Here is an 18,452-nt window from a genome sequence, read left to right as displayed (position 1 = left end):
CCTGGAGCAGAGGCCACCCCAAACACAGGGTAAGCCAGGAACAGAGGCTTCACCCCAAACACAGGGTAAGCCAGGAAGGACCCACAGTCCACAGACAGACAGTGGCAGGGAAGACCCCCCACGGAAGGACAACAGAGACACAGACACAGAAAGAAACTGGGCTGGAACCCAGAGAGAGGCTAAGCAGTAGTGCAGCAGACACTTACTAACCTGACCTGGCCTAAGAGTATAACACTTATGCGAAGGCCCAGAATGCCAGCACAGCACTTCCTTATGAAGGCTCTCACTGATGAGGTCACCAGCAGCAGGACAGAAGCAGGAAGTACCTTGACCCCAAAGAGAGGCTTGACACACATAGAAAGTGAGCCCACAGGAAAGACAAGCAGGAGCCATCTTGGAAGCTGGCATAGAGCCGGTGGCAGCCATCTTAGATGCTGGCTCCCTAGAGAGGCATAGCCCACACCGGTGAGGTCTAGTGAAGCAATCAGGTTCATGCTGGAAGCAGCCAGCACACCAGGACAGAGACAAGACTAACACAAATGCAGAGAGAAGCCAGCACAGCCGCTGGCCCCCAGAAATGAGGTAAGTCTGAGGGTGGTCACGGCCACAGACGTGACAAGAATCTAGGTGTCATCGTTGATGATAGGTTGAAACACCATGCTCACTGTGCAGTGGCAGCCAAGAAAGCAAATAGAATGATAGGAATTATTAGGAATGGAATGTGATCACACCTTATATTCTGTGTTCAATTCTGGTCACTGCATTTCTAATCTAATCTGCAGCTTGTATATTGCACAATTCCCGGCAGGAAGTTTGAGGTGATTTACAGAGTTGTGGAAGGAGGGTTAGGGGAACACAGGAACAAAGGAAGGGAGATAGCTTAATGTTAGTTTTGGACCAAGGATTCGGATGACTGGCGAGATAAAGAGGTTAAGATTTGTCGAATAGTAGGGTCTTTATTTTCTTGCGTAGTCATTAGGTAGTTCATTTCTAAGCGGATAGCCGGAAGAGAGTTCCACTTAGCAATGGCTCGAAAGGAGAATCTGCAATTGATCTGATGCTTTTACTTTATGTTCTTAATGATAGGTAACTTCAGTAATATGTGGTTTCGTAGTCTGGTAGAGTTTTAATGACAGTGGGAGAAGAACTGGATCAATAGTTCTGGAGGATAGTCCATGCAGTACTTGGAAAACAGTACAGATGGTTTTGAACTTGATCCGTGCTCAGACGAATAGCCAGTGCTGTTCTCTTAGGCGATCTGATACGCTTTCAAACTTCCTTAGGCGGAAGATCAGTCATACTGCTATATTTTGGATGTGTTGGAGTTTGTTCAGCAGTTTGTTGGTCAGTCCAGTGTATCGGGAGTTGCAGTAATCCAGGTTGGATATGACCAACGCCTGGACTAGTACTGAAAAATGAGATCTTACTATTCAAAACTTGTAAGTGAAAACAGTTAATCCATGAAAACTTTACACACTAGTAAATAAGCTATTGAATACTCAACCTGCTTCTACAAATGAATCCACTCTAACAGCTGATCAATTGTCATCATATTTTGAGCAGAAAATTACTAAAATCAGGCAAGAACTAAATAACCCCCTAACGTCAATAGATCATTTTCTTAATCTAGTGGAGTGGAGGAGTGGCCTAGTGGTTAGGGTGGTGGACTTTGGTCCTGAGGAACTGAGGAACTAAGTTTGATTCCCAGCACAGGCAGCTCCTTGTGACTTTGGGCAAGTCACTTAACCCTCCATTGCCCCATGTAAGCCACATTGAGCCTGCCATGAGTGGGAAAGCGCGGGGTACAAATGTAACAAAAATAAATAAAAATATATGATCCTTCATCACTATGCTCCCAAGCAGACAGAATCTAGTCGGCCTTTCACCCACTTACAACTGATCAAGTCAAATGCACTCTTCACAAATACGCTAGATCACAATTCCTACTTGATAACTGCCCTAGTTACCTTCTCAAATCAGCCCCTAATTTACTCATAAGCTATTTACACTCAAACATAACTTTAATGCTAGCTCAGGGCTTATTCCCCCCTGAAAATGGTAACATTATTTTGACTCCCATGCTAAAGAATACCCAAACCAACCTAAGTGTAGTCTTTAACTACAGACCAGTGGCTTCAATGCCATTATTGGTAAAGGCAGTACTTTTTTTGTGCCAGTACGCAACGGTACGGCGTACCGGCACCTTTTATTCTCTACCCCACAGATGCAGGTCTCCTTCCCTCCCACTCAGCTCCCCGACCGGCAGCCCGACTCAGCTCCGTTCCTCCTCCCCTCCCCCCCCCCCCCGGCAGCCCGACTCAGCTCCGTTCCTTCCCCCCCCCCAAGCGTTTAACCCTTTTATTGTCAGTGGCAGCGACGTCAGTAAAGAAGAAGGCACTGCAGGCTCGCCTCCAGCTTCTTCTTTCCACACAGTGTCCCGCCCTCGCGGAAACAGGAAATGCATCATCAGAGAAGGCGGGACACTGTGTGAAGAGGGAAAGAAGAAGCTGGAGGCGAGCCTGCAGTGCCTTCTTCTTTACTGACGTCGCTGCCACGGACAGTAAAAGGGTTAAACGCTTGGGAGGGGCAGGAAGGAACAGAGAGGAGGATGGCAAAAGGTAAAACAATGGATACAGCAGGATTCTTGGGATCTTCCCGGATTCGATCATAAAACTTTTTAAAGTTCATTTTTTATGCCAGTCGTTTAGATATGGACATTTTAAATATATCCTCCAAAATTATTTTTGTTTTCTCTGTTGATGGTATTTAACGCTGGAGATTATTGATTATTCTCCCGGACCCTCCTATTCGCTAACAATCTCGTCCACCTTAAAAGGGGCGAGCCCCCGTGCTGCCGTAAATTTGACTGGTTCCTCTCCACAGGAAGAAACCGTCACGTCACAGGGGGCGTGACAGCAGGATCTGTTTTCTCGGAGCTTGAATAAAACAGGACACGGGTTGTTCCTATGTAGACACCTAAAACCAGTAGGCGGAGCTTGCCTGCAATAGACTGAGCATGCCGCCGATTTAGTTCACCAAAACAATAGCAATTGACAATACTAGCAAAAGATTACTAGAACTAACGGACTAGTTATGCATGGTCCATCTGTATAAACCTAATCCAGTTGGATACAGATGGCCAAATTTCATTGAGATCCTGTTTCCTGATTGCTTCATCTTTTGTTGGAATCTGCCTTGGGAAGCCTGAGGGCTGTCGGGGAGCTGAGGGAGGGCAGGGAGAATCGCTGGACATGGAGGGGAGGGGAGGTGGAGAGAACAGATAGCTGGGCATGGAGAGAAGGGGAGGGCAGGGGTAGAGAACAGATCGCTGGAGAGGATGGGAGGGCAGGGGGAGAGAACAGATCGCTGGACATGGAGAGAAGGGGAGGGCAGGGGGAGAGAGATCGCTGGAGGGGAGGGCAGGGGGAGAGAACAGATTGCTGGAGAGGAAAGGAGGGCAGGAGGAGAGAAGAGATGGCTGGACATGGAGAGAAGGGGAGGTCGAGGAGAGAATAGATCACTGAAGAGGAGGGGATGGCAGGGGGAGAGAAGAGCTCACAACATGGAGAGAAGGGGAGGGCAGGGGGAGAGAAAAGAGATCGCTGGAGAGGAGGGGAGGGCAGGGGAGAGAGGAGAATTGCTGACCATGGATGGAGGGGAGGGCAGGGGAGAGAGGAGAATTGCTGGACATGGATGGATGGAGGGGAGGGCAGGGGGAAAGAAGAGATCGCTGGACATGGATGGAGGGGAGGGAATTCAGGAAGGAGATGCACATGGATGGAGGGGATGGAAGTGAGGAGAAGTGCTGGACATGGATGGAGTGGAGGGCAGGGAAGGGAGGAGAAATGTTGGACAAGGATGGAGGGAAGGAAAGACAAAGGAAGGAGATGCACATGGATGAAGTGGAAGGGAGAGAGGAGAAATGATGGTCATGGATGGAGGGGAGGGAAGACAGAGAAAGTAGATGCACATGGATGGAGGGGAGTGAGGAGAAATGTTGGATATGGATGGAGGGCAAATTGCTGAATTTAAGGGCTGGATTGGAACACTTTGAGGGCAGATGTTGAAACTGGAGAAAGGATAGGGACAGGGCTACAGATGGTAGACAGGACGCATAAGGACACAGAAGGATGGTGGACATGGTGAAAGAAAAAATATCAAATGGAAAGAAGACACTGCATAAAACAGAAGACACTGGGACCAAAGCTAATAGAAAAACTAAATGCTCCGACAGCAAAAGTAGAAACATTTTTTATTCAGAATTTATTAATTGGAATATGTCAGCTTTTGGAAATGTGCATCTTTGATATTTTGCATGCAAGTTTCAATTTTTCTAGTATTGCTGCATGCTGAGTCTGACTTCTTGAGGTAACTTTCCAGTTCAGTATTTTGCCTTCATATCTGTTGTGTCATGTGTTTTTCATGCGTGATCAGGATGCAGTATTCTGCTAGCGTGTAGTATTTGCAGCCCTTTTTGTTTTGTTTTGTTTTTTTGTTTCACTAGGTTGTGTACTGGTGTTTTAGAGCTGATTTTTTTGTCTACATTTTTATTAGTTTATAATCATTCTTCGGGGTTCTTGTTTTGGGCCTAGGGACTTGTGTACTATTTTCAATGCTACATTTTTATATGCTCCATGGCTAGTAAAATGGATGAGACTTATGTGGGGGTGTGACTACTAGGGGGGGTGGAGCCATAGATAGTGACCCCGCCCTTAAGGTTGGTACGGTATGAGTACCAGCACCTTTTTTCCTACAAAAAAAGCACTGGGTAAAGGTAACGGAGGGGTTAGTCACACACTAACTAATAGACCATCTCCAAATTCACTCCATTTTACATAGCTCAAATCCGGTTTTAGACCTTCTCACAGTACTGAAACTGTTCTCACCACTTCCTAGCTAAATTTTGATGAGAACTTTGCTTTGGTAGTCAAATATTAATACTCCAATTTGATATGTCCAGTGCCTTTGTCACTATTGATCATAATATCCTTCTAAACATCCTTGACCATTACGGAATCTGTGGAGTTGTGTTAAAATGGTTCTCGGGCTTCCTAAGGTGTAGATCATACCAAGAGAAACAATTGGGTACAATTTCATCAGCATGGTCCCATGTTTGTGGAGTGCCCCAGGGCTCTCCATTGTTCTTCATCCTATAAATTGGTCTCCCAACATTCATTTATGCAGATGATGTTACCATCTATATTCCATTCACTAAAGAAATAAATGAAATCACTCATATCATCAGATTAGGTATCTCTAATGGAATCTTGGGCATCCAATTTCAAAGTAAAACTCAACACAGATAAAACTAACTTCTTAATAGTTAATAATTCTCATCACGCTATAAATCTTAAATCATTTACTACTGAGAACATCACATGTCTCCGTGACTCAACTATGAAAATCTTAGGAGTCAAAATTGACCAATAACTCATTTTCCAAAGTGGTCTCAAGTGTTTCAATTCATTATGGAAATTGAGGAGACTAAGACCATTCTTCATAAAATCAGTCTTCCCAGTCCTAAAAAAATTTGATTACTGCAACTCTATTTATGCAGGACTTAAAAGGGATCTCCTCAAAAAAATTACAAACCACTCAATCACTGCTGCATGTTTCATATTCAGACTACCACGCTTCGTCAAAGCAATCTCTCTTCTGTATGGTTTATATTGGCTGCCAATAAAAGATAGAATATCATTCAAGCTATGTAGCTTCATTCACAAAATTTTGTATGGTTTCGCCCCAATATACATGAACAACTTCATTGAATTTACCCTCATGTAATGCCTCTAATTCATCTAGAGAATATGTTATCCTATATTTCCTGAATGGTAAGAAAGTAACCTACAAAACAATCCATAATTCTTTATATTGTTACTATATAAGCCGCATTGAGCCTGCCATGTGTGGGAAAGCGCGGGATAAAAATGTAATAAATAAATAAATAATACTAACTTTTTATATCAAGGCACTAAAATTTGGAACTCCTTACCTAAAACCACCAAATGCACCGATGATTATTTGTTATTCCGAAGTCTATTGAAAACTCATTTCTTCAGTCTAGCCTTTAAGGAAATAAGCACTCTTTTCAAATAAACTCATGACATTAATTTTTACCTCATCCCACCTCCCACTACTCATGTCTATCCCAGCTAGCCCTTACCTTTTCCCTCCATATTTCAGTTATCTAGCTTAAATCACTATTTAATTACATCTTCTCCTAACTCAAGTTTTATACGATATATTTTACTTTCTGTTAATATATTTTGAACATGTTCATGCTTTTCTAATTGCTATGTAAACCACATTTGAACCTGAGTTCTACTCGGGCTAAAGAGGGATATAAATGTCATAAATAAATAAATCTTTGGAAGTATGACCTTATTAGTCTTAGTTGGCGTAAGCAGAGGAAGTATTTCTTCCATACTTGATCTGTGCCTCGAAGGTTAGAGAAGAGTCCAGGATAGCACCCAAGACCCTTGATTCTTTAGCTCCAGTAAAGTTTATACCGTTGAGTAAGGTTATATTAGGGGGAATGTCAACTGGGTGTCATGGTCACAGCTTCAGGGGCCTTTGCAAACTGTCACGAACTCAGGGAAAAACGGGAACTCTTGCCACTGCCAATGAACGGCATCAGCAGGCAAACTTTCCAACCAGGACTGGACTAAACAGGCAGGACGGGAACAGACTAGAAGTGCAATAAGCACACAGGAATGGGGTACACAGGAACTGAGCTTGACTAGGCAGGACTGGAACAGACTAGAAGTGCAAGAAACACACAGGCAAGAACAGCATAAACAGGAACTGAGCTTGACTAGACAGGTCTGGAACAGACTAGAAGTGCAAGAAGCACACAGACAGGAACGGGGTACACTAGAGCAGAGCTAAGTAAAGCTAGAGGAAGGGCACTCAAACGGGCCGCAAAGCCAAACTGGTACCTGTGCACATCAGATCCCTCTCATACGGGCCGCAAGGTCGAACTGGAAGCCACGCACAACGGCAGAAGGAAAAAGAGAAGGAACGTACACACAGGCAAAAGCAGACTAGTCAGAGCACTAGGCAAGACAGACTAGGCAGAACACTAAGAGGCATATTTTCAAAGCACTTAGCCTCCCAAAGTTCCATAGAAACCTATGGAACTTAGCCTCCCAAAGTGCTTTGAAAATATGCCTCTAAGCAAGTCAGATTAGGCAGAACACAAAGCTGGGCCACACAGAAGAGCAAGGCTGTGCCACACAGCTACTCAGATTCAAACAACAGATCAAACAGGCAAACCAAAACAGAAGTGCTAAGCATACAGACAAACAGATAAGAACCAAGGCAGAAATGCCACACAGGCACATTAGCTAGGAAACAAAACATAAGTGCTACACAAGCACACCGACAAACCTGGATACCTTTGGCTATGCAAAGGCCCTGAATGAATGTCCTCAACTTCCTTATGAGGGCCTTCACTGATGATGTCATGACTACAGGAAAGAAGCTTGAAATACACTGAACACCAGAGTGAGGCTTAAAGCACACAGAATACCAGAGTGAGGCTTGAAACACAGAAGTGGTAGCAGAGGCAACAATGCAAGGAAAAGACAAACTGGAGCCACCTCTGAAGCTGACCACCAGAAGACAAGGTGAGACAGAAAGTGGAGTCACAACCACAGTCGTGACACCGGGAAGGTGAAAAACCATAGTGATTTTGTCTTGGACTGGTTCAGATGGAATATATGTTCGAAGGCCCATTTGTGGATTTTGTGCGTAGCACTGAGGATCCTTTCAGACGTTTCCTTTAGTGTAGGTCCTACAGGGACTTAGCAGTAAGTATGTTGTCGTCATACGAGAAAATGTGCTCCCCTTCACCTACTGTGAATTGGGGAAGAATGAGGTTAAAGAGTAAGCGGGAAATGGGGAACCTTGAGGCAATCCGCATGGAGATGCCCAGCTTTTTTACATTTTTCCCTCTTTCCGGACAGTGTAAGAATGATTTTGAAGGAAATCTTGGAACCAACCCAGGCCGCTGAGTCTAGTCAACAGCAACTTGTGGTCCATGGAGTCCAAAGCAGCTGAGATGTCATACTGGAGCAGGATGGTCTGTTTGCCTTTTGTTAGCTGCTTTCTTACAGCAGTAGCTAGTACCTGTAATAGGGACTCTATCTTGTGTTTAGATCTGAATCCAAATTGTGTGGGGTGGTAGCAGGAAAATCTTGTGGTGTATTTAGAGAGTCGTTGACAGACAAGGTTTCCAACTGTTTGGTTAGTAGGGGAATCCCTTGGATGGATCTGAAGTTAGATGGTAGGGATAGGTCTAGGCTTGAGGCTTTAGGGGTAAGGGTGATGTGGCCCATCTCTTCAGGAAGTTTCCCAGTTGTTAGTAGGCTATTCAAAAATAGAGCAAGTCATGAGAGAATAAGTGCTGGAGGGTTGGCAAACAGGGTAGAGGGGAAGGAATCCAGTATATAATGGTGGGATGATATTTTGAGAAGCAGTTGTACATAAGTATTGCCATACTGGGACAGACCAAAGGTTCATCAAGCCCAGCATCCTGATTCCAATAGTGGCCAATCCAGGTCACAAATAACTGACAAGATCCCAAAAAAGTACAAAACATTTTGTACTGCTTATCCCCAAAAATAGTGGATTTGCCCCAAGTCCAATTTAATAATGGTCTGTAGACTTTTCCTTTAGGAAGCCATCCAACCCTTTTTTAAAACTCTGCTAAGCTAACCGCCTTTACCACATTCTCTGGCACCAAATTCCAGAGTTTAAGTACATGTTCATTGAAGAAAACTTTTCTCCAATTCGTTTTAAATTTACTACTTTGTAGCTTCATCGCATGCCCCCTAGTCCTAGTACATAAGTACATAAGTAATGCCATACTGGGAAAAGACCAAGGGTCCATCGAGCCCAGCATCCTGTCCACGACAGCGGCCAATCCAGACCAAGGGCACCTGGCAAGCTTGCCAAACGTACAAACATTCTATACATGTTATTCCTGGAATTGTGGATTTTTCCCAAATCCATTTAGTAGCGGTTTATGGACTTGTCCTTTAGGAAACCTCTATCATGTCTCCCCTCAGCCGTCTCTTCTCCAAGCTGAAAAGCCCTAGCCTCTTTAGTCTTTCTTCATAGGGAAGTCGTCCCATCCCCGCTATCATTTTAGTCGCCTTTCGCTGCACCTTTTCCAATTCCACTATATCTTTCTTGAGATGCGGCGACCAGAATTGGACACAATACTCAAGGTGCGGTCGCACCATGGAGCGATATAATGGCATTATAACATCCTCACACCTGTTTTCCATACCTTTCCTAATAATACCCGACATTCTATTCATTTTCCGTGCCGCAGCAGCACACTGAGCAGAAGGTTTCAGTGTATTATCGACAACGACACCCAGATCCCTTTCTTGATCCGTAACTCCTATTTTTGGAAAGCGTAAATAGACGCTTCACGTCTACCCATTCAACTCCATTCATTATTTTATAGACCTCTATCATATCTCCCCTCAGCCGCCTTTTCTCCAAGCTGAAGAGCCCTAGCTGTTTTAGACTTTCCTCATAGGGAAGTCGTCCCATCCCCTTTAGTTCACCAATTGGGAAATAATCATACATGTGACACTCAATGCAAAAAACTGGATAGCACCCCTCTCGCTTCTGGACTGCTGACTCCATCTTAGTATTTTTGAGTTCTTCAATAATTTAAAACTTGCTAAAATATTAAGGATATTAGCCTAATACAAAAATGTCTTTTAGTTTATATGGTATATTGTGTGTTTTATTTAGTGTTTCCTTCTTAGATGGTAATGAAATGTATTTAAAACTCTGTAAGAGCACTCCTTGCTTGTTATCCTAATTACAATAACTGACTATAAATGAAGAATTGTCCTAGGGGTGGGTGGTTGTTGGGGAGGGTGGGTTGGAAGACTAAACTAGATCCTGCAGTGCCTGCTGGAGGCTATCTGTTAATGCTGTGGTACAAAGTTCAAGATTTAAAACTAAGGGGGAAAGACAAAGCAAAATAGTGTTCCCTTACCAGAGAATGTCCTCTTCTCTCAGAACTTCTCAGAAAGAAAATTCAGTGGGACCTTTCCTCTTTATATAGATTGAATCTAAGGGGCCTTTTATAAACAGTCTCTTTCAAGCTAACTCAGCAACATATGCAAATATTCTACTGCCCCACATCTTAATTATCACCTAATTGTGGTCACTGGACGTGCTACCTCTCCAGCAACCAAAGAACAGAAAATAACTTTTAGAACAAGAGTTTTTGGCTGTTAATTTTCTACCTCTAGACAAGGTTTCAGTTTAAAACTACGGGAAAAATGCCTATTTCTAGAGAAAATTTCAGTTTAATACTATGGAAAAAGTGGCAACTAGTTAATAATGCTTGGTTTTCTCTCTCTCTCTTTTTATTTCCCCTTAATACTAAACTAGATCCTGCAGTTCCAGCTAGAGGCTATCTGTTAATGCTGTGGTACAAAGTTCAAGTTTTAAAACTAAGGGGAAAAGACTATGGAGATTAGTTGATAAAATTTTCTATTTTATATTTTTATTCTGCCTACAATTCCTCCTTTAAACCCCAACCTTTAAGTTCCCAAAGCACAAAGCAAAATAGTGTTCCCTTACCAGATAATGTCCTTTTCTCTCAGAACTTCTCAGAAAAGTCTTTGACTGTGATGGGTTTGAAGTAGTCCCACTGTTGGTCCACTGGTGTATTTTTCATTGAGTTGGGTTCAGGAGGTGGTGGAATGGGATTGGGTAATTGAACCTGCTTATTAATGAGATTTGTCCTTATCTTCTGAATTTTGGAATGGAAAAAGTCCGCCGGTTCTTGTGCATTAGGTTGACTCTTAGTGCTCAAATTATCTGGGCTTGGGGAGAGAAGAGCTTTCACCAGCATGAATAATTTCGTTGAGTCTGGTGTTTTGTGCCAACTAGTGTGGAGTAGTATGCTTTTTTTTTTTGCTTCAGAACAATGGAATTTATAGGATTTGTGCACTTCTCTCCATCTGATCTTGATGGATGGGTCATGTTTTTTTCTCCAGATTCTTTCTAGGCATCTGCTTCACCTTTTTAGTTTCTTCAGGGGTTTTTGTGGTACCCGTGGTTTGTTTTGGTGGTCCTAACCTTCCAATGTTTCTCAGGGGCTATAGTGTTCAGGCATTCTTCAGTGATTGAGTCCAATTCTACATCCAGTGTTAAAGGGTCGTTAGGTAGTATTCAGATTTTTTTCAGAGACCAGATTCCAGAACTTGACAGAGTCAGTTTTCCCTCTAGAATTTATGATTGGTTTGTCTTTCTTGGTGGTGTTAGGGGGTCATGCAAATGTGTAAGGTAAGTTGTGCTATGAGGTGGCAGATCAGATGATATTAGTGAGGAGAGCTGAAGGATGTGAGTGAGGTAACTAGTTCAAGAATATGGCCTTTTTCGTATGTGGCAGTTTTATAGTTGGGGGTAATGGTGAGGGAATCTCTGATTCGAGTGTTATGCTCAGATCTGGAAAATTGTGAAAAGCATAGGCTAAGGAGTTCAAGTAATTTATTGTGAACACTGGGCCAGGAACCGTGGGGTCTATAGATTAGTAGGATTCTAATCGTGTTGTGAGGCTTGTTGGAATCATCTTGGAATTTTTAGAGCATGTACTTTAGATTAGGAGCAGCATCTGAGTCGATCAAAGTCAGGTGGAAGAAACTTTTGTATAGTATGGCCAGGCCGCCTCTTTGTTTTTCCGGCTTAGAGGCATGTAGGATACTGAATCCTGGGGGACATAGGTGAGGTAATTCAGGGCTATTTTGTTCCTTTAGTCAGGTCTCAACTAGGAAGATTAAGCCAAAGTTGCCCAATTGGATCAAATCATGAAGTATGAGAAGTTTTTTCTTAGCAGATCTGACGTTGGCATACACCAGAACCTGTGATGGCCCAATAGTATTTTTGTGATTAGATGGTATGGGAAGAAGATTGGTGTGGTTTTGGTGATTTGCCTTGGGTCCAATCTTCCTTGGTCTGTTGCATGTGACCTGTTTGGGTGTTGATGAACAGACAGGGTGGTTGACAGTCATGGTCTTCAGTGACTCTTCGTTTTTTCAGTTTTCAATACGTGGGATGTAGAGTCTGTGTTTGTTGGTTGATGGGGTCCCTGTGACCTAGTCCTAAGCCATTCATACTCACCAGGAGCAGCAGTAGGTAGTTGATCCTTCTCATCTTGGGCATATTGGATTGTCATGCAGTTGTATCCTGTGGATGCAATTTGTTCCTGATAGTTGTGGGGTCCTGTGGATTAGGACCTATAGATCAGTGGAGCTAGTGTTTGGGCCTGTGCCTCTGCCATGCCAGGCACTGCGCTAAGATGTGCGCCTTCGGCATGTGCCTTATGCAGCATGCTGCTGAGCGCCATGGTAAATATCCACAGCATCTAATGCTGCTGTTGGTGGGCGGGGTTTGCTCCCACACGAACGGAGCATGCGATCTAAGCTGGATCCTGGGTCCTGGCACGCAGCCTGTGCACCCGAGAGGAAGCCGATGCAGCTTGCAGGGTAATTGAAATTTCCCTTGGCATCTGACACTGCTGTCGGTGGGCAGGATTTCTCAAAGGAGATATAGTAGAATTAGAAAAGGTATAGGGAAGGGCAACGAAAATTATAAAGGGCTTCCCTATGAGGAAAGGCTAAAGCGGCTAGGGCTCATCAGCTTGAAGAAGAAATTACTGAAAGGAGATATGATAGAGGTCTATTAAATACTGAGTTTAGTGGAATGGGTAGAGGTGAATCGTTTGTTTAGCTTTCCAAAAATACTAGTACTAGGGGCATGCAATGAAGCTACTAAGTAAACTGTAACAAAAAAATATTTCTTCACTCAACCTGTAATCAAACTCTGGAATTTGTTGCCAGAGAATGTGGTAAAAGCAGTTAGCAGGTTTTTTAAAAAGGTTTGGATACTTTCTTAAAAGAAAAATCCATAAGCCATATTAAGATGGACTTGGAAAAATCCATTGCTTATTTCTAGGATAAGCAGCATAAAATCTGCTTTACTGTTCTGGGATCTTGCCAGATTGTCCACTGTTGGAAACAGGATACTGGGCTTGATAGACCTTCAGTCTGTCCCTGTTTGGCAATGCTTATGTTCTCATATCAAAATGTTGCATGACTTGCAATAGAAGACCTGCTTAAACAAGCTTCAAAGAACTCAAAATGTATTATTTACATGGTAGAATGTAAAAGAGGGAGAAGAGGAGGCATGATTTAGAAATAGATATCTAGTATAACAAAGTTCAAGGAGATATTTTATCTAGAATGATTCCAGGGCAAGGGGTCATGAAATAAAGCTGGAGACAGGGAGCTTAGATACATTTTAAGTAACTGCTTCCTTACTGAGAAGATGTCGGATGCCTGGCATTGTCTACCAACAGAGGTGGCAGTAATCAAAACTCTGACAGAATTCAAGCATGCTTTGGACAGACGGAAAGCAGTGTAAGAGAAAATGAGAGGTTGGAGACTCTGTAGGATCTGTGCCACTGCCACCATATTAGTAAGGGTATCTAGCAAACTAGGTGAACCGCAAACACCTATTGTGCTACTTTGTTAAATTCACAGAGGACCCTATGTTTTAAAAAACTTCTTTACTATGAATATCAAGTAAATCTTAAATACAAAGCAAAACCTAGACATAATCCCATGCTTTTCACCGTAAAATGAAACACAAAAGAAAATATTAACAGTATTGAGATCAGAAAATAATCAGACCAAAACAGGAGGAAGGTCCCAAGAAACAAACCAATAGAACTTGGTAGAAATAAACAACAAGGGCCCTGTTTACTAAGGTGCGCTAGCGTTTTTAGCGTATGCTAAAAATTAGCGAGCTCTAAATGCTAGAGACACCCATATGTTCCTATGGATGTCTCTAGTGTATAGCGTGTGCTAAAAACGCTAGCATGCCTCTAGCAGAGCTTAGTAAACAGGGCCCTAAGTTAATTACAAAAAGTTGTTAACCACATTGAACCTGATCTATTTGGATAACGTGGGATATAAATGAAAAAAATAAATAGTTGAAAATGAAGAAAGTGCAGCCTATTTAGCCATGCTTAATAACTTGCACAAAATAACTGAATAAAATAATTGATAGATCCAATAAATCCTGGACTTTATGGTCCAGTAAAAAGTGTAGTTGAGTAGCTGAGATGGTTCAAAAATAGATAAACTGTATCCTCAAATGTAATGACGTATTTGGAAGGGTAATGAATAACAAAGCAAGATAGAGCATTTCTGACACATGGTCATGAGCTGCTCCTTCCGCTCTACCAAAGAAACGTTGATTACAGAAATGAAAATGCATCATCAGGTGTGTCTTGGAAGAACACAAAATGTACCAAAATTGTTGCTTGCTCTGTCACTTCTTTATCAGAGCTCTCAAATAGGCTAGTCAAGTCTAAGCTATTGCAAGTGAGGTCACCCAGTTTTTTTTTTCTTCAGTTATTCATGCCTCCTTTTCCCAGGAGGAAAATAGTAAATATTAAGATGGGAAAAGCTGGCTATGGAATTTTTGCAAGTATCTCTGGAACAGTTCCCATGGAGAAGCTAACTTCCTGTGGATTGCCATCATACTTAATCAAAGAGGTTTGGACAGCCTTATCTTGACTTATGTTACTCCTGAGATTTTCCAAATTCTGGTTCTGGGTTCTAGATATGGACTTGCTTGGTTCTTAAGCAAAGTCTGTGATAAAAATACTGCAATAGTGGGTCAGACCTGATGGAGGAAACTACAGTTGGCCAAATAGAGTTTAGTATAATGGGGTATCTGTCCCAAAAAAGTGAGGGATAGAGGGAGGAACTCAGTTTGGCTCCTGAAATTCTGGTGTCTTCCACCTCGACACAAAGGGAGCATATGTGATCTTTCTCTTCTCATTTTACCTCCAGTCTCTCCTCCATGACACTTGCAAGTCTCACCCCACTGGTATCTTATCATGAGAGTACCTGGAATCAGCTCCCCATATCAATGTCATCCTGAACAACTGCCATCAATTGCAGACTCAACACTGATCTGTCAGAGACTGCAAACATCTAGTAGGTCTAGAACTATATATGTTTAGGAAAGCCATAGAAATGATAAATAATAGTAACAAGAGTAGTAGTCAATAGAGCATTGAGGTTTTCTCATGGGAGATACAAGATTTAGCTACCTTTTCAGCTTGTAAAGCCCTTTTTGTGCAGGTAAATACAACACTCTAGTAATTAAAGTAGAAATGGGATAGATTAAAGGTAAATGTGAGCCAGCTAACAACATTCAATAGTTAGAGATTACAGTTACAGAGTCCCATAAGCAGAGCCAATGACACAAACTTTAGCAATTGGCCAAAAACTGCAGTCTCACAGCCCTTGCTGCAGCTTTCCCAGAAGTTAAGCCATTTCACATTCTTCAGGAGAAACCAGCAACTACATGAAACTCAAATAAAAGCCTCAGTGATTTTAGAAGTTGCAGGTAAGTTTCAGGTAGTATTTTGGGATTGTGCATTTGCCTATGAATGACAAAAGAGTTGCTCCAGCTATGTTCTCTTCTATATTCATGAGATTCAGAAGTGTAGCCAAACCGACCTCTGTACCTGACTTCCCCCTGTTCTGTCACAGTCAGTGAAATGACACAACCTTGATCGTGGAGCCATACTGAAAACTGGACAAAATTCAGTTTCCTTAAAACAGTCGTGAAATAGCACCCCCCCCCCCCCCCCAACTACATTGATTTCCTGAAACCTTCGAAAGCTAATCAAGAAATGTATTAAGTTATGTCCAATAAAAAAGGTATCATCTTATTTTCTTTTCCATGTTTTATTTTGTTTGATTTCTATTGATAACCTTAAGAGTGGACTAACACGGCTACCACACTCCTCTACTGAAACAGAAGAAATCAAAATTCCTATGTATTTTTTGCTTTTAAGAACTAAAGTGAGACTGAGGAGAATATTTTGCCTTTTGGAAGTTGCAGAAAATTAAACCCTTGGGCATGCAATGTGTTATTTCAAAAGAGCAAACTACCACATAGGTCCATTACATGATTTTCCTGAATGTTTTATTGCTTGATGTAAGCAGTGTTAGAAAGAATCCATTAAGAGGCATTTCTCTGTGATTTTTTTTTAATTTATAGACTAGTTGTAAGAAAATCAAGGCAGACCCCAAAGCAAAGATTTGAAATATTGAAGGGGCCCATTTTGCAGTAGGCTTTTTCTGTATCTGTACAGCGCTGCGTAACCCTAGTAGCGCTCTAGAAATGTTAAGTAGTAGTAGTAAGCCTGAAAAGGGCCCTTAATGTTTCCCAGACCAGTCAGGAAAAGTGCCATGAAGCTGCTAGATGTCAAATGCTTATAGTCAAGACTTAGCAGAGTAACTAAGGTAACTAAAATAATTGAAAATGTAAATAAAAACTCCCTGTTTCATCTTCTGTTTAGATTAAATTAATAGAAACTGAGTTATTGCAGCTGACACAGCTGGAGTTAAGGAGACAAGAGCTGGACACAGAGACACTACAGGTATGTAGGGCTGTAATGACTGGGATACACTCTGCCCCTTCTACCATCTTATCACTGGACAGTGAGGAACATGTTATGTAGTTGCTCTAGCTCTCTTAGCAACTTTGTCTTTTTTAAAAATTTGTTTCTTTCAGATACCTCAGTGTACACCAGTGTAGCTTGGGCTCACAATATCTTCAAATGAGAGTCATAGAGAATTGTTTACTGAAAAAGTGGTTCCCTTTATGCATGGGAGGGAGCCAACTTTTTTAAATGATTGAGGGTGCTAAACCCACAGATATTCTCTCTCTCTTGACACAGTCAAGGAATTTGTTCAATATTGGGAGTGCTGAAGCACCCACAGAGCTAGCTGTTTGTTAAATGTCGTTCATCAGGGGAAATATGCCCACAGTCAGAGTCTTCTCATAGGTCTTGAAACCATTTTCCATTTTCACTACCATGCCATTGGGGTCTTACACGTATCAGTCCATGACTGAATCTGTCCTCAGGCTGATTATAGTCTACTATACAGAACCAAAAAGAGAGCAGATGTGCCCTGTAGGTCTTTTGCTATATCATATGTAACTTTCTCTCAGCCTCCCACAAATTTGAATACATTGCCTCCATGACATGTTCTACCTTGGCTGCCAGAAGGGGGAGCAGCTTTTGAAAATAATGCCACACACTATACTGCCTTGTGTTTCTTTTTTGCATTTTCATCCTTGCTCAATGAATAATTATCCCTATTTGTGGAAACAGTTTACTTTGGAGGCAGCTTTCAAAGAGATTTCTTTAGGTAAAATGGTCATTTCTCCCCCCCCCCCCTTTTTTTTTTCTTGAAATTTAAACAAAAATTTTGAATAACAAAATCAACACACACATATGTCAGCCATCATTGTCACGACTGGGGAAGTGGCTCTTCCTGTGTGTCATAAGTGCAGCACAGGTCCTTGACGGTTAATAATGGGACCGCCTGGCAGAATCCAGAAGCTGAAGAAGGCAAGACCTGACTCGGACTGGCTGAAGCGTAGGACTAGGCAGCACCTAGCAGACTGGATGGAACATGACTGGAACAGTCTAGAGGTTGGCTCTTAAAAGAGCCCTTGGGGGCAGTGGAGGAAATGCTACCTGTGCAGCACTAGCACAGCACAGGATCCCACTGGTAGCGGCAGGCGCCAGAACTAAGATCCCAAAAATTGCTGGTGCCTGATACCCAGACAGAACTGGGCCTTTCAGGAAATTGACTCTTAAAAGAGTCCTTGGGTAAAAGGAGGACAGGGTGCACGGTACCCAGATAGAACTGGGACCGTCAGGAGGTTGGCTCTTAAAACAGCCCTTGGGTAGAAGGAGGACAAGACCAGATAGGCAGGAATAGAGGAAGGCAGGGCTGGAACCAGAAACAGCCCGGGCTGGGGCTAGCAGGACTAGAGACAGGAACAAGTGGGGCTGGAAGACTGGAATAAGCATGAGCAGGAGCAAGCAGGACTGGAACTGGCAAGGCAATGAACGCTGGAGTAAGCACAACTCTAGAAGCCTGTTGCCAAGGCGCTGGTGAAGTGTAGAACACTTCCTTAAATATTCCTAGCCAGGAAGTGACCGCATCCCATCTGGGGCTATAAGAGGAAGTGCAGCAACCAGGAATTAGATTCGCAAGACTCTAGGCATGGTATTCAACAGTTTCCTGAACCAGGTGAATGGTGTGACAATCATACATAAATGTTGCCTTGATAGTTCTGTACATCTTTTACTCTTACACACTTTTAACTCTGAATTGTACCAAAATGCTTTTTGCAGTAGCAAAGTATCCTCCTATGTGGTGCAGCAGCACTACAAATGACCACTGATTGTAATTAAATAAAAGGAGACGTAAAATAGATAAAAAAATAAGACATACAAAACTGGGTGAAAACTTGGGGTGGGAGAGCAGAAAATATCCTATTCCAAACATGAGAGATCTGTCGCTTTACGA

At 42.5% G+C, this 18,452-nt stretch overlaps 1 protein-coding gene across 2 annotated transcripts in view; it reads left to right on the top strand.

Moving 5' to 3' along the window:
• LRSAM1 (leucine rich repeat and sterile alpha motif containing 1) overlaps positions 1 to 18,452 on the top strand; it is a 1,377,704-nt gene that overhangs the window by 1,001,699 nt on the left and 357,553 nt on the right. For both annotated transcript variants that reach the window (XM_030206572.1, XM_030206573.1), the window contains exon 19: positions 16,424 to 16,504. In XM_030206572.1, coding sequence (XP_030062432.1) covers positions 16,424 to 16,504 — 81 coding nt within the window. The remainder of the gene's footprint in view (positions 1 to 16,423; positions 16,505 to 18,452) is intronic.

The sequence above is a fragment of the Microcaecilia unicolor genome, chromosome 6 (assembly GCF_901765095.1).
Source record: "Microcaecilia unicolor chromosome 6, aMicUni1.1, whole genome shotgun sequence".
NCBI classification, from domain to species: Eukaryota; Metazoa; Chordata; class Amphibia; order Gymnophiona; family Siphonopidae; genus Microcaecilia; species Microcaecilia unicolor.
Note: the sequence above shows the minus strand (reverse complement) of the source record. Positions and strands in the feature narration are given on the sequence as shown.